Consider the following 23,818-nt stretch of genomic DNA (forward strand, 5'->3'; position numbering starts at 1 on the left):
CATAATTTTTGAGAATTATACAATATTAATATACTATCATGTTTTTTCCCTATAAGATATTTTGTCATTTCTTAAAAAATAAAGCTTTTTCTTAAAACTAGTCATAGTAGTAAGCATGGTTTTGTGTTTTTTTTTTTAAACCTGTACACTGTTTTAGCCTTCTTTAGAAGTAGCCTTTTGAGTGGATTTTTTCAAAGCTTTCCTGAAGAATCATGGGAGCTGTGGTCCATTTTGTCTTTTTTGTCTGTTTCTGGTTAGGGGTGATATTATTTGGTAATTAGTTATATCCAGCTTTTAAAATTTCTTGTATTTCTTTGGAGGTACTAATATACAGTTCAGTCACTGAAACAGATTGTTTTATGGAAACCGATATTAAACCATGGCACTGGGGGACCTATGGAGCTAGGCATCAGGCAAGCTGTGAAATTTGGTTGTGTGGGCAAATAAGAATTTAGCATGTGATTCACATTAAGTGGCACTGTGCTGTCATTATAGCTACTGGTGCTGCCTACTATTAGGCTTGATTCCTATAACGTTGGTAAATGTGGGAAGAGTGGTGAAAAATTCTGAATGGTTAAAATCAATTTGATGTGAGAAAAATGCTCTGAAATCCCGAACTGTAGGATATAGTGCTATTATCCTATAGTGTTATAGGATAATAGTGCTTTTGATGTGTTTTTTTTTTTAACATTTTGTATATCTGTTTTCCAAACAGCATTACCATAGATGATGTAGTTTATGTAATAGATGGAGGAAAAATAAAAGAGACACACTTTGACACTCAGAACAACATCAGTACAATGTCTGCTGAGTGGGTTAGTAAAGCTAATGCCAAACAGAGGAAAGGTCGAGCTGGAAGGTAAGTGGGAGCTTTGTCCAAAGTCTTTAGAACACAAAAAAATTTTGTGTAACAAAATGTTTTGGTGGCATTTAAAAATATTTATTAGAGGCCGGGCGTGGTGGCTCACGCCTGTAATCCTAGCTCTCTGGGAGGCCGAGGCGGGCGGATTGCTCAAGGTCAGGAGTTCAAAACCAGCCTGAGCAAGAGCGAGACCCCGTCTCTACTATAAATAGAAAGAAATTAATTGGCCAACTGATATGTATATAAAAAAAATTAGCCGGGCATGGTGGCGCATGCCTGTAGTCCCAGCTACTCGGGAGGCTGAGGCAGGAGGATCGCTCGAGCCCAGGAGTTTGAGGTTGCTGTGAGCTAGCCTGACGCCACGGCACTCACTCTAGCCTGGACTACAAAGCGAGACTCTGTCTCAAAAAAAAAAAAAATATTTATTAGAAGATATTATTTTGAACTTCATGTGGAATATTTTTAAAAAGGAAAATTGTTTCAATCATAGTTTATTTGGAAAAGTATCAGCCAAGTTTTCTATTTTATGATTTTTTTTTTTACCTCCAGTTCTTAAGTCTGGTTAATTAAAATTAATACTTTTATTCTTGCTAGTTATATTACTTGTAATTTTATATCTGTTTCCTTATTACCTAATAATAATAACAGTTAATACTATTTGAGTGTCAGGTCATGTCCTGAACACTTTGTATATGTTAACTTGCTTAATCCTCACCACAATGCTACAAGGTAGGTTATTTTCTCCATTTTAAGGGTAAGGAAATTAAAATACAAAGAAATTAAATGAATTGTCCAAAGTCACAGTCACACAGTTTTGTAAATAGCAGAGCCAGGATTTGAATCCAGGCAGTCTGGCTCTTCAGCCCAGGCTCCTTTTCACTGTACTTTATAGCAGGATCCATTTCTTACCATTAGTTACCAATAAAACACAAAGGAAGTCATATTTTCCCATTGATGTGGTAGCAGCACAAGAAATAAAAATTTATCTGTCTTAATGGTAAGAAAAATGATTTGTCTTGAACTTTTTTTTTTTTTTTTTTTGAGATGGAGTCTCACTCTGTTGCCTGGTCTAGAGTACTATGGCATCAACCTAGCTCATAGCAATCTAACCCTTGGGCTCGAGCGATCCCCCTGCCTCAGCCTCCTGAGTAGCTGGGGCTACAGGCATGTGCCACCATGCCCAGATAATTTTTTCTATATATTTTTAGTTGCTCCGCTAATTTCTTTCTATTTTTAGTAGAGATGGGGTTGTGGTCTTGCTCAGGCTGGTCTCAAACTCCTGAGCTCGAGCAGTCCTCCTGCCTCAACCCCCAGAGTGCTAGGATTACGGGCGTGAGCCATGAACCACCACACCCAGCCATGTCTTGAACTTTTACAAATAATTACTGATTTCTGTATTTTAATGCATACATCACAGTATTTTTACACTCTTATATGAGTGATGGAATCATGTCTGGAGTTGCAGAAGAGAGTTTTTCTTTTGCCTCTTACACATAGAACAAGAGATTCCCATTAATCTTCAGATATAGACTTATTTAGGTAAGAAAAGGAGAATTGAAAGAAAACTTAATAGACCATTTTATATCAATCCTTTGTTTTAAGTTTGTATGATATCTGTAAAACTCTGACTTACTGGCTATAGTGTTTGCAGATTATCCCAGCATAACTTGATTTCTGGGCAATTTTTTAGATTACACAGTTGATGCTTTTGAACCAAAATATGGTTTAGTCAAAGAAGTATATTCTCCTTATTGATTATCAGGGAATAATTCAATAGGGGATCCAGCAAGACTGGGATTTTCCTGTGTAGACCCATCATCACTGAATACTGATTCAAAATATATTCACTGTAGTAAACAAGTTTTGGCATACCTTTATATATGAGTAGTAAAGACACTAGACCTTAAATTTGATCCATAAAACAATTAGAGAAATAATACAAATAGAGTATTACATTTTAATGAATCATTCATCCTCTCTACTATGGTGGAGATTAATTAGAATTATGGTGTTTTAATTTAAAAGGAAAATAATTTTTTGTAGGGTTCATGGATATAAATTCCTTTAGCAAAGACTAATTAGGTTAATGGTTATTTTGGAGGCCAGAAAGAGCACTACTATATGGTTCTTATTGGAAGCACTCTTATTTTAGTTTCTAACTAAAGAGGTGTTCAGCCATGTTATATTATAGATGATGGATCTTTGTAGACTCATAGCAGAAATAGCTAAGATTTTTAGAATTTTTATTCCTGTGGCAGCAAGAGTCTATAGAAATATTTCTTCTTCTTGAAAATATGTTGAATATATTAGTAGTTACTTCTTCACATCTTTCCTTATCATTGCCCTCAAAATGATATCATTCATGTCACTAGTTGCAAATATAAAACAAAAAGTTTTAATACACCTCTGACAGCTCACTAAATAGAATGTACAGTATTTCAAAATGTTTTTCAATAATGTAGACAGGTTAACATAATACCAGGATATGTTATATAATATGATCACAAGGCATATTTGAGGTTACAACTCATAGCCTTAACCTAAGTAGACTGCTGTTGCCGAGCACAGTAATCTGAAATCTGTCAGAGATAGGGACCAAATTATTGGCAGAGGGAGGAAGTCTTATATTTCTTCTTAAAACTGGGACATGGGGATAGAAGGTTTAAGGTTTTTCCAAACAGATGGAGAGACAGAATGTATGATTCATAAAAATAAAGTAATAATTATGTAAACTAGTTATAATGTGGCTTGTAAGAAATAGATATTGACTACTTTGCCTGCCTATTATTTTCTTTGGAGTTCTAAAACATTATTGATAACTCCCCTCTAACTTTTTTTTTAAAAAGAGTTCAGCCTGGTCATTGCTATCATCTTTATAATGGTCTTAGAGCAAGTCTTCTAGATGACTATCAACTGCCAGAAATTTTAAGGACTCCTTTGGAAGAGCTTTGTTTACAAATAAAGGTAAATTAAGTGGGAGAATTAAGAAACTAAATGGGGGTGATGTTTTAAGTTTTAACATCTTTTATAGAAGAAAGTACTGTATTAATCTGTGAGACAGAATTATTACTGTACATTTGTTTTGCATGTATGTTAATAAATTGTGTATTTAACACATTAACGTTCATATGAGTTATATTTAACTCACGTTAGTTTTGAGTCCAGGGCTTCATGAAGCAAAACCTGGGCAAAACCCTGCAATTGGTTCATGAAGATCTTACTTGTCGATGTTCTTAATGTTACAGTTAATACTGACAAATTCATTCTAAAAACATGGAGTAAGTGAATAGAAGTCAATAAATTTCATTTTCATTAAATTCTAAAGGATTGTTTTGTTTTCAAAGTTTTTATTCTGTTTTCATAATAAAATATTGTGGCCTCAAAGAAAATATTTTTTTCTAGTGTGGCAGTCAATGTGTTAAACTTCCTTCAAAAGTGTATCAAACAGTTTGTAATTATGTACTGATCTGGAGAAGCCAGGCTGTCTGTGTGAATCCCACCTACTCTCAAAAGCTAGTTCTGTTGCATTGGGCAGGTTACTTAAGTTAACCTCATAAAATTCTTGAATGGTACCTGGCACATGGTAAGTGCTCAGTAAATGTTAACTACTGTTATTACATCTTAAAATGTTACCCTAACTACTTACCATTTTTTCAGCATCTTATATCTTTTGATATCTTATGTTAAAGATAATTGGTAAGCAACATGTTTGTTGAGATTTTAGCCAGCTACTTTTCTTAATAGAAATTTAATAGAGTTGCTGGTAGAAAGTAGTATGTAGGCCTTTAAACATATTTTTATAGACTTATAAGTATAATTTTAATTCATTTTGTTAAAATAACTTGAAAATTACATATAACTTTGATGCTTTGAGTGTTCAACACAAGTAGAACTAAATTATTACGTCAATATATGATGTATGTTTAATTATATTTTTCTCTCCCCTCACCCCTTCAGATTTTAAGGCTAGGTGGAATTGCTTATTTTCTGAGTAGGTTAATGGATCCACCATCAAGTGAGGCAGTGTTGCTCTCCATAAGACACCTGATGGAACTGGTAAATTTGATTTTTTTTTTTTATTCTGACAAATTTTGAGTGTTAGAACATGTAAACCAGTTAATTGTAAAATTCTCATTACTGCAAAGTAGTCCAGTGAGTGTGCAGTGCCAAATTTGGTTCACCATTTGGCTGTCAGCTTAGGATATGAGATATGCTTTAGAAAGTTATATATTGATAGCTTTGTAATATTCTTATATGACTAGGCTCTTTCTGCAGTTTTCTTTCATTGCAGTCCTGATTTAAAATTACATAATATTTTGAAAATTTTAAATTACTGATCTTCATATGTTTTCTTAAAATGAACTTGATTAGTTTATTCCACTCTTCCTGATTACCATGGTATTTTAGAGCTTTTGTCAAGTCCAAGTAACTTAATGGTCTAAGTATGGTCATCTTATAAAGGCAACTCATGTATTTTTTTGAAGGAACAGTAACAGGTGGCTTTTCTCCAAAATACTGTATTCTTCCATCTGTCATTTTACTAGTACAACTTGTTTTCTTAGAACAAGATTTTCTGATTTCATTAGTTCCTTTTAATGAAGTCAGTGTTTTAAAAAACCAATTCCAGTATCTTAAGTGACCACTTAGTATTCAGCCATATCTGCACAAGACCATGTTGAGAGAGGCACAGGACTAGCTGCTGGTTATTGTTCAGTGTGGGGAAAAAGGTGCAAGGAGTTAGAACAGTGTTGTCCAGTATACATGCCACTAGAGCCCTGTGTGGCAATTTAAATTTTGAATTAAATTGGAACTTTAGTATCCCATTGCACTCACAGATTTCACAAGCTCTGTAGGCACTAGTGGCTACTGTATTAGTGCAGAAATAGAACATTTCTGTCATTGCTATAGGTTCTGTTGGTTAGTCTGGGTTAGAGGATGCAAAAGACACGTTTTATATATTATACATGTTTTGGGGGGCCATCCTTGCAGATAATCTTGGAGAATTTGGTCATATTGAAATATTGTAATAACTTTTAACATAATCTATTTAAATGAAAAAGCATTATAAATTATCTACCTATCTCTGTGGGAGTTTGGATTAGATTTAATGAAGTTACTGGTGTTTTAGGAAGTAGTGAGGTTTTACTGTTGATCTCTTTTCCCCTCTAGGCTTTTAGCTCATAGAATATGGTTGTGGAGACCTAGGTAGTGATCAGAGAATCAACTTACTTATGGTAGAGATGGACAACCACGGGACTCAACTGAACTTGGAAGCCTGAGTGGGATGACTTCCTCTCTCCCAACTGAATAAAAAAGCCAGTCTTAGCCTTTTATAGGCAACACAATCATGAAAAGGTCATCAAACACTTGCCAATGGTGGGGTCTAAGGCCCACATTTTAAAAATATGTTTTTATTGTGAAATATATTAATAGCCTGAGCATCTAGAAAAAGGGAGCAAAACAAAAATGTGCAGTTTCATGATTTATCACAAATTAAACACCATGTAATACTTATGTTAAGAAGTAAGAATATTCCCAGTATGCTAAAAGTCCCCTCATACCATACCCTGTTCCAGTTACTCCATTGTCCTTTACTCCCAAAGATAACGTCTGTTGTGACTTTAATGATAATCTCTTGCTTGTTTTTTTATTAATGGTTTTACCATATAAAGTATACATCTCTATAAAGAGTTCAATTTAATTTTGCCCATTTTGGGAACTTTACATGAATTCATACATAATGTGGGTGTTTTTTTTTTCCTTTGGTCAGGGGAGCAGGGCTCTGGATTTTTTTCGCTTAACATTGTGAGATTTGTTTTCATTACTTTTTTTTTTGCCATATTTTATTTTATGAGTACAGAAAGACATTTTTGTTAACTTCCAATTTGGGGTTATTACATACAATACTGATATGAATATTCTTCAATAGTCAGTGTTTCCTGGTGCACTCAGATGTCAGGTATATATGTATGATCAAGTGTGGTGGATAATGCCCAACAGTTTTCCAAAGTTGCCAAACTGCTTACCCTCCTGCCAGTGGTGCATGAAAGTTCCTATTGCTCTGTAGCTTCACCAACACTTGGTATTAGTTCATTAAATCTGAAATGTCCGATTTGGAATTAAAAGTTTAGTTTGTTATATCTCAGACAAGAAGTAGTACAGTGAATCAAAGTATGCACCTGAACTATCAACACAGTTTTGCTACCTTTACCAGTAACTTGTGTCAACCAGCAGTGAAGAAGCCTGGAGAGCACATGGTGCTGAAATTGTGAAAGGCATTTTCCATAGCTTGTTGAGAATTGAATATTTTTCCTTGCAAGAAGTGGTCCAAAGCCTGGAAGAAGTGGTAGTCAGATGGTGCGAGGTCTGGTGAATATGGTGGATGACAGAGAGTTTCCAAGTCCAGCTTTTGTAGTTTGAGCAACGTTGTTCACGCAACAGCATTGCCTTGCAAGAAGGTTAACCTGTCTCTATTGTCAAATCTGTTTAATTGCAAGCATCTTCCTCATTTCATCCAATTCGTTGCAGTAGACATCCACTATAATCAATTGACCGGGTTTCATGAAGCTGTAGTGCGTAGTACCAGTGCTAGACCACCAAACAGACACCATTAGATTTTTTGATGAATATTCGGTTTGGGACTATGTTTCAGCACTTTATCCAACTATTGTGCCTAACACTTGCAATTGTTAAAAAGAATCCATTTTTCATCACATGTAATAATACAGTGTAGAAATAGTTCACCTTTGTGTTGTGACAGCAAAGAAGGGCAAGCTTTGAGACAATTTCTCTTTTGACACTCGTTTAACCCTTTGCACTCGGATGTTGAGTGTTAGTCGACACGGTTAGCATTGGTAACAGCTCATCCATGAAAAATTATAGAGATTAAAATTACTCTTTGAATGTATCAATAATTTGAAATATAAAAAATCTAAATAAATAAGTTTGTATGAAAAGAAACTCCAGTATTTATTATTCTGGGGTATTTAAAAAATTAAATCCTGAGTAGAATAAAGGAATCGAGAAAAAAACAAGCAAATGCAAAGGGTTAATTTATGCGAAACCCAACTATCCAGCATCTTTACCTTGCCAATTTGTTTTGAGTGTTCCAATATGGGTGGAATGGTAACGTCAAACCTTGCTTGCTGCTAATTCATGTGTAGGTTGAGATGGGTTTGCTTCTACTACAGCTTTCAGCATATCATTATCCACCTTGGTGTTAGGTCAGCCCCGTGGCTCATTTCAAGATTAAAATCACCAGAATGAAACTTCTCAAAGCATCCATGTACTGTGCATTCGTTAGCAATATACTTCCTAAACACTTCATTGACATTTCAAGCTGTCTGGGCTGCATTGGTTCCACAATGGAACTTGTACTCAGCAAAAACACTAATTTTTGACTTATACATGGTTTCACAAAAATTGCTGTAAAAAAAATTGAAAGATAATCACAAGCCAAAACCTGCAGTTGAAAGAATGAAGATGTACCTTCACAATAAAAAAAGGAAACAAGAAGTGTCAAAGTGAAATGTCAGAGATATCACCTGTCAAATTTAGTACTTAACACATTAACTGCCATGTGAATTGCATTTAATTCATGCTAGTTTTGAGGCTGGGGCCTCATGAAGCATATGTAACTTACACGTCTTTTCACCTCGGGAGCTGCAAAAACTGTTTTTTTCAAATTGCATATAATTAACACAGAAAACAATAAAAAATAAATTTTTCATTAGATTAGAAAGGATTGTTTTGTTTTTGAAATTTTTATTCTATTTTTGTAATAAAACACTGTGGTCCCAAAGAAAAAAATATTTTTCCTAGTGTGGCAGTCAAATGTGTTCAGGAAATCTGCCATTTCATTCTTAATAACCTAATATTATCGGTCTTTTATTCTAACCGTGCTGGTAGGTATGTAGTCATTGTAGTTTGTGATTTTAATTTGCATTTCCGTAAGTATCATTGAATTTGTAAGCACTTTTTCATATTTTTGCCCATTTAGATGGTCTCTCTCATAAATTTTGGTGCCTGTTTTTCTGTTAGATTGTATATCATTATACACTTACTGTGCACTCCTTATCTGAGTCCTTTATCAGTTGTATATTGCACATGTCTATATTTTCATCTTTTTTTAGTATCTTGATATACAGAAATCCTTAATTTTAATGTAATAAAGTGTATCAGTCTCAAAGATTATTGGTTTTTACCTAACAAGTCTCTACTCTGGGATCATGAACATACATTTTTTAAAAGTTTATTGTTTTATCTTTCACATTTCATCTATAATCCATCTGCAGTTCATTTTGTATATGTGTGGTGAGGTTGGAGTCAAAGGTTTTACATATGTAGATCCAGTTGACCCTTGACCAAGAACTGTTCATAGAAAAATTCATCCTTTTTTCTTCTATGTTATGCAGTCTTTGTCATAGGTCAAATGTCAGTAGATTTGTGTGTCTGTTTCTAGGCTTTGTTCTATTGGTCTATATTTCTATCCTGAGTGGGTTCCACACTGCCTTACTCTAACTTTGTAAAAAAAAAAAAAAAAACTTGGTATCTGGAAGAACTAATCAATCCTTTTCAATCTTTTTCAAGAGTGTCTTGACTGGCCGGGTGCGGTGGATCGCGCCTGTTATCCTAGCACTCTGGGAGGCCGAGGTGGGTGTATTGCTCGAGGTCAGGAGTTCGAAACCAGCCTGAGCAAGAGCAAGACACCATCTCTACTATAAATAGAAAGAAATTAATTGGCCAGCTAATATATATAGAAAAAATTAGCCGGGCATGGTGGCGCATGCCTGGAGTCCCAGCTACTTGGGAGGCTGAGGCAGCAGGATCGCTTGAGCCCAGGAGATTGAGGTTGCTGTGAGCTAGGCTGACGCCATGGCACTCACTCTAGCCTGGGCAACAGAGTGAGACTCTGTCTCAAAAAAAAAAAAAAAAAAAAAAAAAAAAAGAGTTCTTGACCCTTCTTTGTGCTTTGGGTTTCCAAGTACATTTTAGAATCTTGGATTTGGATTGTGATGGCATGGACTCTGTACATCAATTTGGGGAGAACTGACATCTTTACAGTATTAAGTCTTAGCAAACAAGGACATCATCTATTCCTCTATTTATTTGAGTATTTAATCTCTCTCAGTATTGTAAGAGTTTTCTGTGTAGGGATCTTATGCATCTTTTTTTAGATTTATTTCTAAGTTAATGACATTTTTGGATTCTACTCTAACTTTTAAGTTTTTCATTTTCTTGTGAGTCTGATTAATATAGAAAAGAAATTGGTTTTTGAATATTGACCTTGTAATCATTAATTCTGTTAAACACCCTTATTCTAATAACTGTATGTAGATTTTTTTTTCTGCATACACAGTCACAACTTTAAATAATAATTTTATTTATTCCTTTCCAGTGCTCTAGGACCCTTAGTACAATGTTGAACAGAAGTAGTGTGATAGAGTGCAAATCTTGTCTTGTTCTTCTCAAAGGGAAAGCTTTCAACAGGTCATCATTGAGTATAAAATTTGCTGAGTATTTTTTTGTAGAAGCCCTTATCAAATTAAGGGCGTCCTTAGTTTACTAAGAGATTTTTATTATATATGGGCAGATAATCAATTTTATCAAATTACCTTTTCCACTTCTGATAAGGTTATGATCTGACTTCTTTAGTTTGTTATGTTGAGTTACATTAATGTTTCAGATGTTAAACAAGTTTTTCTTAAAATAAATCTAACTTGGTAGAATTCAATTTGCCATTATTTTGTTTTGTGTTTTTCATATTTAATTTTCCTTTCATCAGATGTCCCTGTCAAATTTAGGTATCAAGATATGCTAGGCTAAAAAACAAGTTGAGAGTACTAAGATTTTTTTTTTTTATCTTTTTCTCTGACAGAGTTTTACGGTTGAGGTAATTTGCTCCATAAATGTTTAGTAGAAATCTATGTCTGATGGGATGTTTATGGATTCTATTTATTATTTCTCGTTTGTGTCTTTGTTTGCCTAGTTATTTTAACTGGAAATTAAATGTACTGGAAATTCTATTTATAAAATTCTTTGTAGATAAAATTTGAATGAAGCCAAGGATGAGGATAACTTCCTCCAGCAAGAATTTATGTTGCTTCTGCCAGGAAAAGAGGGCCTATAGGCTCACCTCTCTGGACTTGAAATTCTTTTGTTAATTCCAGGGTGTCTTTAAGCTGCTTCTCTAGCTCTCCACAGTGGGATGGTTGAAGGACGTTACCTAGGGAATCAGAGCAGAAGTCAGTCCTATTTCCCAGGGTTCTAGATAATGTCTTTCATCTTTGGCTTTCCTGTCTCATGCCACCTAAACTACTAGAATCTAGGGCTGTGGGCCCCAACCCATGGGCCACAGACCAGGCTATAGAGCTCCATGCCATACCCTCCCACCCCCATGGAAAAATTGTCTTCCATGAAACTTAGGAAAATGGGGACACACAGCAGGAGGTGACCAGCAGCTGGTGGGTAAAGCTTCATCTGTGTTTACAGCCACTCCCCATTACTCACATCACTGCCTGAGCTCCGCCTCTACCACCACACCCCCCTCCGACCCACATCTGTGGAAAAATTGTCTTCCATGAAACTTATCCCTGGTGCCATAAAGATTGGGGACTGCTGATCTAGAGGTTATGCGTTACATATTCCAAATACACAGTAGTGTCTCCTTTGTTTTTGTTTTTTCCAGAACTCTTATACTTTATACTAGGTGATATCCTTCATTTGACTGAAAGTTTGCTAGTTTGTTCCTTCTGTTATTTCTCTCCTAATATGTACAGAAAAGCCAAGTTGTAGATTAATTTTGTTTTTGTTTAAATAACTTTCTAACCTTTGCTGACCTCAGAATTTATGTTTTAATGAAGAAAACTAAAGCTGAACAATATTAGGGTATTTGGGTTTACAAGAATGAGTATCAGCCTAAAGCAAATTAAAATAGCCTTAAATGTAATGTTTGACAATGTCCATTTTAAACATAAACTCTTCCTTTACAGAATGCTTTGGATAAACAGGAAGAATTAACACCTCTTGGAGTCCACTTAGCACGATTACCAGTTGAACCACATATTGGAAAAATGATTCTTTTTGGAGCTCTGTTCTGTTGCCTAGATCCAGTTCTCACTATTGCTGCTAGTCTCAGCTTCAAAGATCCCTTTGTCATTCCATTGGTAAGCTAGATTAAGTATAGGCATTTTTAGATACACAAAGTGATTGCTTAGGTACACTTTTCATTAGCTATTTATTAGAATGTTCTGTTATAGCATCAGACCAATTTAAATTGCCTTTGTCTGTTTTTTATTAAGGGAAAAGAAAAGATTGCTGATGCAAGAAGAAAAGAATTGGCAAAGAATACCAGAAGTGACCACCTGACAGTTGTGAATGCATTTGAGGTAAAAATTAATGAATTAATTTTTAAAAACTTGTTCTGTACTGACAGATTATTCAAGTTGAAAAGCTGATAATAGGATATGAGCACATTTAACCTTTTAAAATCTATAATGTCATAAATATCTGGAATGTATTACTGAGAATGTTTAAAATTATGTAAGCATTTGAAAAAAATTGTAATCCATTTTCAATTTTATAATAGCTCATTACATTTATTCCTTTGAGGAAAATGTCTGGTTTGGTAATAATAGAACAAGTAAACAATTTGTTTTAAAATTTATATATGACATTATTTCTTGGTATCCTTGTCTTATTGACATTCATGATAGTCTTTATTAATAAACTACACCTATATTGTATTCAGATGTAACATTTTAATATAGTATCATAATCATGTACATAATTCAGATTAGAGAGTCATTGCTCCCAAAAGCCAGGCAGGATAAACATTGTCACCCATCTTTATAAAATTTAAATGTAATTTGGTTTTTAGAGGCAGTATCTTTTTTTTCTGTAACTGTAAGTTCAGTTTTGTACTGCATGTTATGGGAAAATGTATGGGTTTTTTTTCCCTTTGAGTTTATTCAGCTTGTCTTTCATTTTCCCCCATTTCCCTCCTTCTCTAGCTAAAAGAAGTTTGTGAATTTGAAAATATATAATAGCATTGAAGTTTAACAGTGTACTTTTTTTCATTAATATATTATGTACAGTTATAGTGGGATTTTGTGCAAAGTACACAATTTATATACAGGGTGTCCCCCACATGGCATACATAGGGAAAATGAGAAATGGTAGCTAAATCTACATCTACGTACAAAATAGTCATTATAAAATTTTATAAAATTGTATGGAAACTACAAAGGAAAAATGTTACAGAATTGTATGGAGACTACAAAGGAAAAATTTTGTATACTTTTGTAATGATTATTTTGTAAGTGTACATTTAGCTACAATTTCCCATTTTCCCTATGTACAGTGACTTTTGGGACACCCTGTATTACTGTTTAACTTGTACTTAATTGTATAAAGGCCTGGAACTTCAGTGGTGGTTATCTCTTAAGGACTATGATCATGAGGAGTTTGTCTTTCTAGTTTGTAAACTATAAAATTCTTTGAATTTTTTACAAAGAAAATTAAATATCAGTAGAAGATTAAACTGTCATTAAAATAAAGACAGAGGCCGGGCGCGGTGGCTCACGCCTGTAATCCTAGCACTCTGGGAGGCCGAGGCGGGCGGATCCTTTGAGTTCAGGAGTTCGAAACCAACCTGAGCAAGAGCGAGACCCCGTCTCTACTATAAATAGAAACAAATTAATTGGCCAACTAATATATATACAAAAAAATTAGCCGGGCGTGGTGGTGCATGCCTGTAGTCCCAGCTACTCGGGAGGCTGAGGCAGAAGGATCGCTTGAGCCCAGGAGTTTGAGGTTGCTGTGAGCTAGGCTGACGCCACGGCACTCACTCTAGCCTGGGCAACAAAGTGAGACTCTGTCTCAAAAAAAAAAATAAATAAATAAAGACAGAAACCAGTAAGTAACCTTTGCTTTGGGGAGCAGTATAAGTAGATTTCTTCATTTCTTTGTCCCATAGGGCTGGGAAGAAGCTAGGCGACGTGGTTTCAGATATGAAAAGGACTATTGCTGGGAATATTTTCTATCTTCAAACACACTGCAGGTGAGTAGTGGTTAATGTTTTGCAGTAATTATCATATAAGCTATATTAGAGATTATTAGATTATTAGATATGTATTTTGTACAATTAGATCTATAGCAAAAAGTTAAATATACAGAAATTGTATGTATTTGTTATATACAAAATTATAGAGAGAATAAATGAACTGTAACAAAACAAGTAAACATATATAATAAAAATATATAATAATATAATAAATAAAAGACTAATGGCTAAGACAGGAAACAAGGTTTTAGAATATAATAGCAAAGCACAGTGAGGCTCAATTTCTGGTCCTATCACTACCCTCTAGTTGTCATTTTGATGATTCAACTTGAGAATTTTTGCTAATACTCCTAAAGTCTATTGAAAAATACTAAATAGACTGGGTATCTTTAACTTTTCTGATCTTCTTAGTGAAATCATTGCATGGAAGGTGTTTGTAAAATGGAAGAAAGTAAACAATAGGTAGGACGTATGCACATCAGACTTCACACTCTATACTGAATTGGGAATCTCAATCCAGTAGGAATAGGAATATATTCACCTTCTTGCAATACACACGTACACCATCTGTGTGGTATGAGGCATTTAACAACCCTACAAAGTGGTAAACAGTGATCTAGCATATAAGTACCCAATCATTAGCAAAATGGAAAAAAGGATCTTGACAACTCTGATACTACAAAGGAAAATGTAGAACACAAGATGTTTCAACAGAAAATGGGTGTAGCTGCGTTCTAATAAAACTTTATTGACAAAAACAGGTTTTTTAATAGTTTGTCAACTCTTGGCTTTAAAACATTGTTTTGCAAAAGTAGTTTCATAAAGCAGAGAAAGTTTACAATTAAATTTATTTTATGAATGTATACTATATAGCCCCTACGTGTGAAGGGTATTCTAGTTCTGTTTGTTACTATTGCTTCCTAGATGCTGCATAACATGAAAGGACAGTTTGCTGAACATCTTCTTGGGGCTGGATTTGTAAGCAGTAGAAATCCCAAAGATCCAGAATCTAATATAAATTCAGGTAAAGCAGAAAACATAGTGTAAATAACTTGTTGCTGTTGTCCATTGTATCAATATTTTACTTTTTTTTTTTCCCTCTGCCTTCCACCCTCAATAGATAATGAGAAGATAATTAAAGCTGTCATCTGTGCTGGTTTATATCCCAAAGTTGCTAAAATCCGACTAAATTTGAGTAAAAAAAGAAAAATGTAAGCATTGAAGATTATTATGAAGTACTTGTAATTCTCTCCTTAAACTTAAAATCTTCTAGTGTAACAAGGCTTATAGTGTAAATTTGTTCTTATTCATATTTGGGCCATATTCTTGTTCTTACTTTTGATAACTTAGAAGGAGACAAACTGTGTAGCATAAACATTACTTTCCTTCACAGTACATGCTAGAATCATCTCTCTGATCACCCATTCTCAAAGAACAACAAAATTTGATGCCAATATAAATATTAGAAAAGCTAGCCACTGTTAAAAACCAATGCCTGGATAGAAATTGCTTAGAGTAGATTTTGTTTCAGGAACTTTTTTCCTCTCTTAGAAAATGGATAATTTTGTAACTTAGCTGTTTCAATAAAATTGTGGTAATTTCACTATTTTGAGAAATATAGTATAATATATGTACAAATAGCCTCAGTAGTAATTGGAGACAGCAGCAAGGCATGTTTTTGACTAGTAAGTGAGCTCATCTAGTATAAGAATATAGAGAAACTAAGAATCACAAAGGCTAGTGGTATGGTTGCTGCCCTTTTGGAAGGTGCTCTAGATTAAAATCATGTATCAGTGGTCATTTATAATAGTCACTGGCCCAGTGCATTGATAAGTGAGTATTTTAATTTGAGGAATATGTCCTAAGGAAATAATTCCAAAGGTTTTTTTAATAGCTATATTGCAAACAATATAGATGGCCAGTAGCAATGGAGAAATTACGGTTTTATAATACCACATTATATGACGTGTCAGGTGAGCAAATAAAACAGTCATTGGGTAGTAATATATAAAATATTTGAACTGATATTAAATGCAAAAGTTGGATACCCTATGGTTATAAACATTAAAGCATAACAGATTTTAAAGATAGACCAAAGTGCAAACATTGTTCCTAGGCTGTAGTTCTCAACTGGGGTGATTTTTGTCCCCCACCCCCCGGGAACATTCGATAGTGTCTGGAGACCTTTAGGGTTTTCATAACTGGGGAGTACTCTAACATCTACTAGATAGGGGCCAGGAATGCATTTAAACATCCTATAATGTACAGGAAAGCCCCCTACAACAAAGAATTACCTGGTATGGCAATAGTGCTAAGGGTTGGAGAAACCCTATTCTAAGGTACAAAATTATGGGTAGCAGAGTTTTAATCATTGTGGTTGGATTATCCAAATTTTAAGTGATCCAGGTAGTTTTTTGACATCAGTACTTTGCTAAATTCTTTTCTGTACTGTTACTTAACTTTACAGTAGCTTCACAGAGAGATTCTTTGAAATACAAATATTTCATTAATCTCTTCTGCCATCCAGGGAGGGCTTCATGAAAAAAATGTAGTTCTTCTTGCATGGGTGCTTTGTTTTAGTCTAGACTAGGGGTCAGAAAATTTTGGCCTGTAGGCTTGTTTTTTGTACATTTATGTAAGAACACAGCCATGCCCATTTGTTGTCTCTTTGCTTTCCCACTATACTAGCAGATTTGAGTAGTTGTGGCAGATTATAGAGTCCCACAATATAGAGCATAAAATATTTACTCTGTGGTCCTGTATAGAAATTTGCCAACTCCCGCTGCTGTAGTCATGCAGGGTTGTAGGATGTCATTGGTTGAATTGACTTTGGGCTGAGAAAACATAATTTCTGATTTTATTCTAAATATGAATCTTGACTATTATTCATGATTTTGGTACAAGTATTATGAATTCCTAGAACCTCAAAAAAACGCTCTTACAAACAAACAGGAAGGATTAGGTTTTATGCTATTGTCTGATACAGGTAATTACCATTAACTGTTTAAAAATAAACCATCAGATGTCTCCTTCTTGAATAATATTAACTCTTACAAATTGAGGTAAAATGTATATTACATGACTGTCAATGAAAAGACCCCTAGGAATTGAGAGACTGAACTAGAACTGTCAATGTATATTTAAACAGAATACATAATTTTTTATTTTATATTCATCTAGGTACATACTCTATAAAATATTTAAATTCATCATTTCACAAAGTTATCCTATAAATTGAAGGCTATTTGTCAGTATCATGATTGTCATAGTAAAATGTATAGACTGTTCTCTTGATCTAAGTCACAGCTATTTTAGATATTTATTTTGGTGTTTATCCTCCAGTGGTATATATTAACATAATTAAGGAAAGGAATATTCTGTCACTTTACTAAGATGTTGAGTATTATATTTGTAAGAAGAGAATTAGTTACATGATTTAAGGTATTCATATTTAGGTAATATTTTTCCATATATTATTTAAAAAATTATGCTCTTTCCTCCACTATAAATTTTAAAATTTATTTTTTACAAAAATAAACTGAATTCAACTGTCGAGTTTCTTAAATTCTAGGCATTATTGGTTTTTACCAAGCCCTTCTATCAGTTTTTGAAGTAGTTTAAAAAAAAAAAAAAAGAATCCTAGGAAGACTTCTTTTTAACAGACTACATTCTACCTTTTTTTAAAGGGTGAAAGTTTACACAAAAACTGATGGCACAGTTTCTATTCATCCTAAATCTGTTAATGTGGAACAAACAGATTTTCACTACAACTGGCTTATCTATCACCTGAAGATGAGAACAAGTAGTGTAAGTAAACATTTAAAACAGTCAAAGTCTGATCTGAATTATCAGTTGGATATTTTTATAAACAAAATTTATAATTTTTTTTCTTCTGACATGAATAATAACTTTTTTCCTTAAGTGAATAACCTATATTTTTAATTTACAGGTCTATTATGATTCTTTATATTTTAATTAGTTAGGATAGTTATTTGATTTTTATAATTTTCTTTTAGAGCCTGCTTTTTCAAGAAATATTGGCACATTTTATGGTATATAGGAGTTTATACTATGTAAAGAATTTTGTTGGCATGTCACTATACCTTATAAATATTGGTCAGAATGCTAAGTGGGATTCTATAAGTATATTTATCTCTTTAGGAAAATAATTTGACATGATTTTTAAAATACTGGATATGTAGATAAAAATAATTTCACCTATAATACATTAGTGTTTTAGTTTTGTCACTCAGAAAATATTTTGTTTGAAGAATGGTGCTATAGTTTAAAACAAAAGTATATTCCAGCAGAATAGAGCATGTAGCAAAAAATTAAAAGTATAAAATACCTATGTTCTCTGAAAATGAAGAATGGCTCATTTAAAATGATATTTCTTCAAAATTAATCTCTAATTACACTAGCAAGTTAATACATAGTTTAAAAGAAAGGTACTAATTAATTGATACTGGTAATATTGTTGAATTAATGTGGTAATAACTCATTCAGACTCCTGAATGTATTAATTTGCTGTAATTTTCATTATAGATATACTTGTATGACTGCACAGAGGTTTCCCCATATTGTCTCTTGTTCTTTGGAGGTGATATTTCCATCCAGAAGGATAACGATCAGGAAACTATAGCTGTAGATGAATGGATTGTCTTTCAGTCTCCTGCAAGAATTGCCCATCTTGTTAAGGTGACTGACTTTACATGATTGTCTTTAAATGTACATGTATGCCAGCATGTGGTCTCGTGGTTTTGTTCTAAATGTTATATATATTAAAACTTCTTGGTCTATTTCAACAAAGCAAATAATGTTGAGAAATTGATTCATAGTTTTCCAAATTATTTTTTGAGATGATAACAGACTTCTAAATGGCTCAATGTGCTTGAAGTTTGAATTTAACTACACTTTAGTTGGTAGCTCACTAAATATTTCAAACTTCTGTGCAATAGCTTGTGAGCGTCCTTATATCAGCTAAAATCATTTTTATTTCTTACATTGTTTGACATTATATCTGCCTTTGTTGAACATGTATAATTTTTCCAACCTTAGGAATTAAGAAAGGAACTAGATACCCTTCTGCAAGAGAAGATCGAAAGTCCTCATCCTGTAGACTGGAAGGACACTAAATCCAGAGACTGTGCAGTACTGTCAGCTATTATAGACTTGATCAAAACACAGGAAAAGGCCACTCCCAGGAACTTTCCGCCACGATCCCAGGATGGATATTACAGCTGACAACTTTTCTGTGGTGGTCTGAAAAACCAATTTGACAGCCATCTCCATCGTAGTTTTAAATTTTGGCTTAGATGCCAAACCCTGGGACATGACTGATTTTCATGTGTAAGGTAGAACTCTTCAGTAGGTAGTAAAAACTTAATGTGCATGACTTAGTGGTATCTGTAGCTATTATAAATATACCATAAAAAGCAATCAATATGTTTCTCTGTTCTCTCTTGTGGTCATGTCCACTCTTTGGGAGTATATTCCCCTTATGTGTATGAAATGTTGTACCACTTGAGAAATTCCTTAGTTGTTATACAAAATTAATCTTTCTATCCATAATGACTGAGTATAAACTTGGTAAAAATAGAATAGTTAGCCAAAAAGCTGTGTCAAGTAAGAATTTGAACACAACCATATTTTTTAAAATGAAACTTCTATGAGAAGTAAATTAATTTGCTGTAATAAAGCCCAGTATTTAATAAAATGTACAATGTGTAAATCTCAGCTAACTTCTTGGATTGGTTTCTACATGTTCACCTATCGCTTGATTTGTTTGATATTTTTACTCTTTTTAAAGTATATATGTATCCCTTTTACATCACTGTAGCAAAATGTAGCGGTTCAGAGCATGAATCTGGGGCCTGACTACCTCAGTTCCAATCTCAGCTCTGTCATTTACTAGATGTCTTGGGCAAGCTACTTGGCTTTTCTTTGTTTCCTTTTCATTATCTGTAAAATACAGTTGGCCCTTCATATCTGCGAGTTCCACATCTGTGGATTCAACCAGCCATGGATTGAAAATATTTGGGGGAAAAAAGGTAGATGATTGTGTGTGTACTAAACATGTACAGACTTTTCTTCCTTCTTATTCCCTTAACAATACGGTATAATAACTATTTCTGTATCATTTACATTGTATTAGGTATTATAAGTAATCTAGAGATGATTTAAAGTGTACAAGAGAATGTGCCTAGGTTATATGCATATGATATGCCTTTTATATAAGGGACTTGAACATCTGTGGATTTTAGTATCCATGGGGGTCCTGGAGCCAGGACGACTGTACAGGTAACAATTATGAGGATGAAGTATGTTAATATGTGTAAAGCACATAAGCTAGTACCTGGCACATAGAGTATTCTCTCTGAATCTTAGTTATTATTTAATGTATAACAATCCATTATAATACACTTTTTTTCATTGCTGCTTTACCCTCTTAGCCAGTGGAAGCTAGTGTGACAACATGTACTGTTTCAGCCCTATCAGATTGTGACAGATACTATTGGTGGTTGTCCAACAGCCATTTTGTCCCTTCTAAAGAATGCTTACCTTGTTCTGGTGGTTTCCCCACTGCCTAACTTTGTGCCCATGTTTGTCAGACCCTCTTCCTCAAGAGCAAATCAGGTTCTAAGCCAGTCATGTATCTCATTCCCCTTATAAGTAATTGGTGAGGCAATTATAAGTAATTGGTGAACCTCTCCTGGCCAGTGACAACAGAGAAGTAGTCTTAAGGGGGTGTCTGAGAAAAATTTTTCTCACTAGTAGAGGAGGAAACTCTGCTGTTTGTTTGGACATTGTCTTGTCTGAATCTGATACTTGGAATTGCTGCAGGCAACTTATGATCACAAGGGACACAGCCGTAAACTCAGGTCGGCTCAGTGGAAAGATAGAACTCACCAGAGTCCTTGATAATGCTGCTGAGCTGCAGAATTAACCAACTCTGGAACTGCTCTATACATGAACTTATTTTGATATAATAAAAAGCCTTCATTGTTTAAACCACTTTTAGCAGGGTATTTTTAATTTGACAAAAAGCATATTAATTAAAATTTACACTATCCATCTTGAGTGTTAACTTGCTGATACATCTGTTTCTACTATTTATTAATATTTTGTGATATAACAGTTTTGACCCTCATCTGACAAAAGGTATAAAAGTGCTGGACGTACTGCAAAAATAAACAGGAAAAGCATCCTGCTGCACTTTAAAAAAATGCCAATTTTATTGTGCCTTCCCATAAATGCAAGGAAACCAAAGGAATAGTATCATACAATTACTGGGATGTATTGATAATGCTACAGTGATCTGTTAATAGCACTGGTTCAGGCAGTGTTCCCATTTCTGGGAATGTATGTCACCTGTCATTGCCTACCAAGGGTGTGAATGTGCTGTGTGTTCCAAGTCCGTTTTCTTTGCTGCACTTCTCCCAAAAGTTATCTGTCCCTCAATTCTGGCATTGAGTCATGCCACAATATTGTAGCTTACCACTTTTTCCCCTACAGTCAAGGTGACCATCTGGTCTGGTCTTATTTGCTCTATAAGAGTATTTATCTTTGTGCTTTTTTCTTTCCTTTTACTATGTGGTTTCAATTCACAAAGTCACTTGGCCAAAATGGTCTTGGAAGAAAGCATTTAAAGATTCTGTTAACTCGCATTAGGGAGTTCAAGGGGGAAAAATATATGTATATACATATATGTAAAAGTAAAAAGATTCTATAAAAAAGATTTGGTTCCATGTTTGCAAACCAATATTTAATCTCCATATGAATGGGGAAAATGTTCCTGAAGAATTATTTAATAGATGAAGTATTCACAGGGATTAAAGCGCAGTTACTGTCGCCTCCAATGTGTGTTTTCACTATAACTGATCAGGATGGAAATTTTAATTCAAGATGCTATTTATGTTCTTGAGTTTTTTTGTCATTTACAAAATAGGGCATTACTGGAGTGGAAAATGTGTTCCAGATCTAAGAACTATTTGTTCTTTAGTGGTCTTAAGAATAAGCCATTAAATTAAGAAGGAAAATCTGTTTGTCTTACCACTCTGAGCAGTGCAGAGGATAACTCTTTAAAAATAATAATAATAATAACCCTGAAACAGAAACTTACCTGAAAAAATGAAAGAAATAAAGGACAATAATCTCTAAAAATGCATCTTTAAAAGTGAGTACATGTAATGCCTTCCTAATTAATTTGGGCAAAAGCTCTAGATAAACTTATACCAGTTATTACAAGTTATTCTCTATTCTTACTGCATTTTTAAAATAAAGTCCACTCTAAGAGTTATGAATTATAGAAAAGCTTTAGAATGAATTTTTTTAGTACTCCCTCACCCAGAGGAAATAGTAGTAAGTTTTCCTCTAAGCTCTGAGTTTGTGTTTATATATGTCATTGTGATCATGTTGTATAATCATATTTGTAATATGCTAATTGTTTTTAAATGACATTTTTATTCTGATTTTAAAACTATACATCCTTACTAAAATATATTTGGAAATTCAATTAATCATCTTACCATTTTTTTATATTTTAGTATATTTCTATACTTTTTGTTAAGCTTTAAGGCATTATTATTTTATATATAATAAAACTAACCAACTTAAGTGTATAATTCAGTGAATTTGTTAAATGTATAAAAATCATGTAATTACCACCACCACAATCTTGATATGGAACATTCCCATCATTTAAAATTTCCCTTGTTTTTTGTAGTCAATCCCTTGCCCCTACTACTACCCCTGGCTGGCAACCATTAATCTGCTTTTTGTCACTATAGTTTTGCATTTTCTAGACTCAAATAAATGGAATCCTAGGTAGTCTTTTGTGTCCAGCTTCTTTCTCTTAACATAATGCTTTTGAGTTACTCATGTTACATGTATTAGTAGTTGGTTCCTTTTTTATTGTTTAGTATCTCATTGTATGGTTCTATCTATCACAGTGTTTATTCATTTACCACATGATGGACATTTGAGTTGTTTTTGGTGTTTTGCTATTATAAATAAAGCTGCTATGAACATGTATATACAAGTCTTTGTGTGGTTATATGTTTTCATTTCTCTTGAGTAAATACCTAGGATTAAGATTGCTATATCATATGTTAAATGTGTTTAACTTTGTAAGAAACTGCCCAACTGTTTTTAGAATTGGCTGTACTGTTTTATATTCCCAAAAGCAATGTGTGAGGGGTCAAAGTGTTTCACATCCTTGCCACTACTTTGTATTTTTAGGTGTTGTTTTGTTTAATTTTAGCCTTTAGTGAATGTGGAATCCTATCTCATTGTGGTTTTAATTTATGTTTCTATTATGATTAGTGATGAGCATCTTTTCTTTCGTGTGCTTGTATGCTGTTTTCCTTAGTTGTCTACACACTTGTATATAGATTTTAATTTTCTTCCTTAATGTGTTAAGTGATTGGGGGGTGCAGACGGTAATTATTTATATTCCTTTTTTTTTTCTTTTTTTTTTTTGAGATAGAGTCTTGCTTTGTTGTCCAGGCTAGAGTGAGTGCCATGGCATCAGCCTAGCTCACAGCAACCTCACACTCCTGGGCTCGAGCGATCCTTCTGCCTCAGCCTCCCGAGTAGCTGGGACTACAGGCATGCGCCACCATGCCCGGCTAATTTTTTATATACATATCAGTTGGCCAATTAATTTATTTCTATTTATAGTAGAGACGGGGTCTCGCTCTTGCTCAGGCTGGTTTTGAACTCCTGACCTTGAGCAATCCGCCCGCCTCGGCCTCCCAGAGAGCTAGGATTACAGGCATGAGCCACCGCGCCCGGCCTATTTATATTCCTTAATGTTGAAAATGTCCAGATGTGCTACTCTTGACTTGGCTGGTACAGTGTAAAGAGTTAAGCCATTGTTATAAAGTGCCAGA

The 23,818-nt window shown here is 34.1% G+C and overlaps 1 protein-coding gene across 1 annotated transcript in view; it reads left to right on the forward strand.

The window, feature by feature from the left end:
• DHX36 (DEAH-box helicase 36) overlaps nt 1–22,958 on the forward strand; it is a 52,974-nt gene extending 30,016 nt beyond the window's left edge. The window contains exons 15-25 of the mRNA XM_012774381.3: nt 716–859; nt 3,709–3,826; nt 4,820–4,918; nt 11,854–12,027; nt 12,163–12,249; nt 13,839–13,922; nt 14,850–14,949; nt 15,046–15,136; nt 17,612–17,732; nt 18,471–18,623; nt 18,984–22,958. Coding sequence (XP_012629835.1) covers nt 716–859; nt 3,709–3,826; nt 4,820–4,918; nt 11,854–12,027; nt 12,163–12,249; nt 13,839–13,922; nt 14,850–14,949; nt 15,046–15,136; nt 17,612–17,732; nt 18,471–18,623; nt 18,984–19,169 — 1,357 coding nt within the window. The 3' untranslated portion in view covers nt 19,170–22,958. The remainder of the gene's footprint in view (nt 1–715; nt 860–3,708; nt 3,827–4,819; nt 4,919–11,853; nt 12,028–12,162; nt 12,250–13,838; nt 13,923–14,849; nt 14,950–15,045; nt 15,137–17,611; nt 17,733–18,470; nt 18,624–18,983) is intronic.
• Nucleotides 22,959–23,818: the final 860 nt, after the last annotated feature.

This window comes from Microcebus murinus, chromosome 1, assembly GCF_040939455.1.
Source record: "Microcebus murinus isolate Inina chromosome 1, M.murinus_Inina_mat1.0, whole genome shotgun sequence".
Lineage (NCBI taxonomy): Eukaryota > Metazoa > Chordata > Mammalia > Primates > Cheirogaleidae > Microcebus > Microcebus murinus.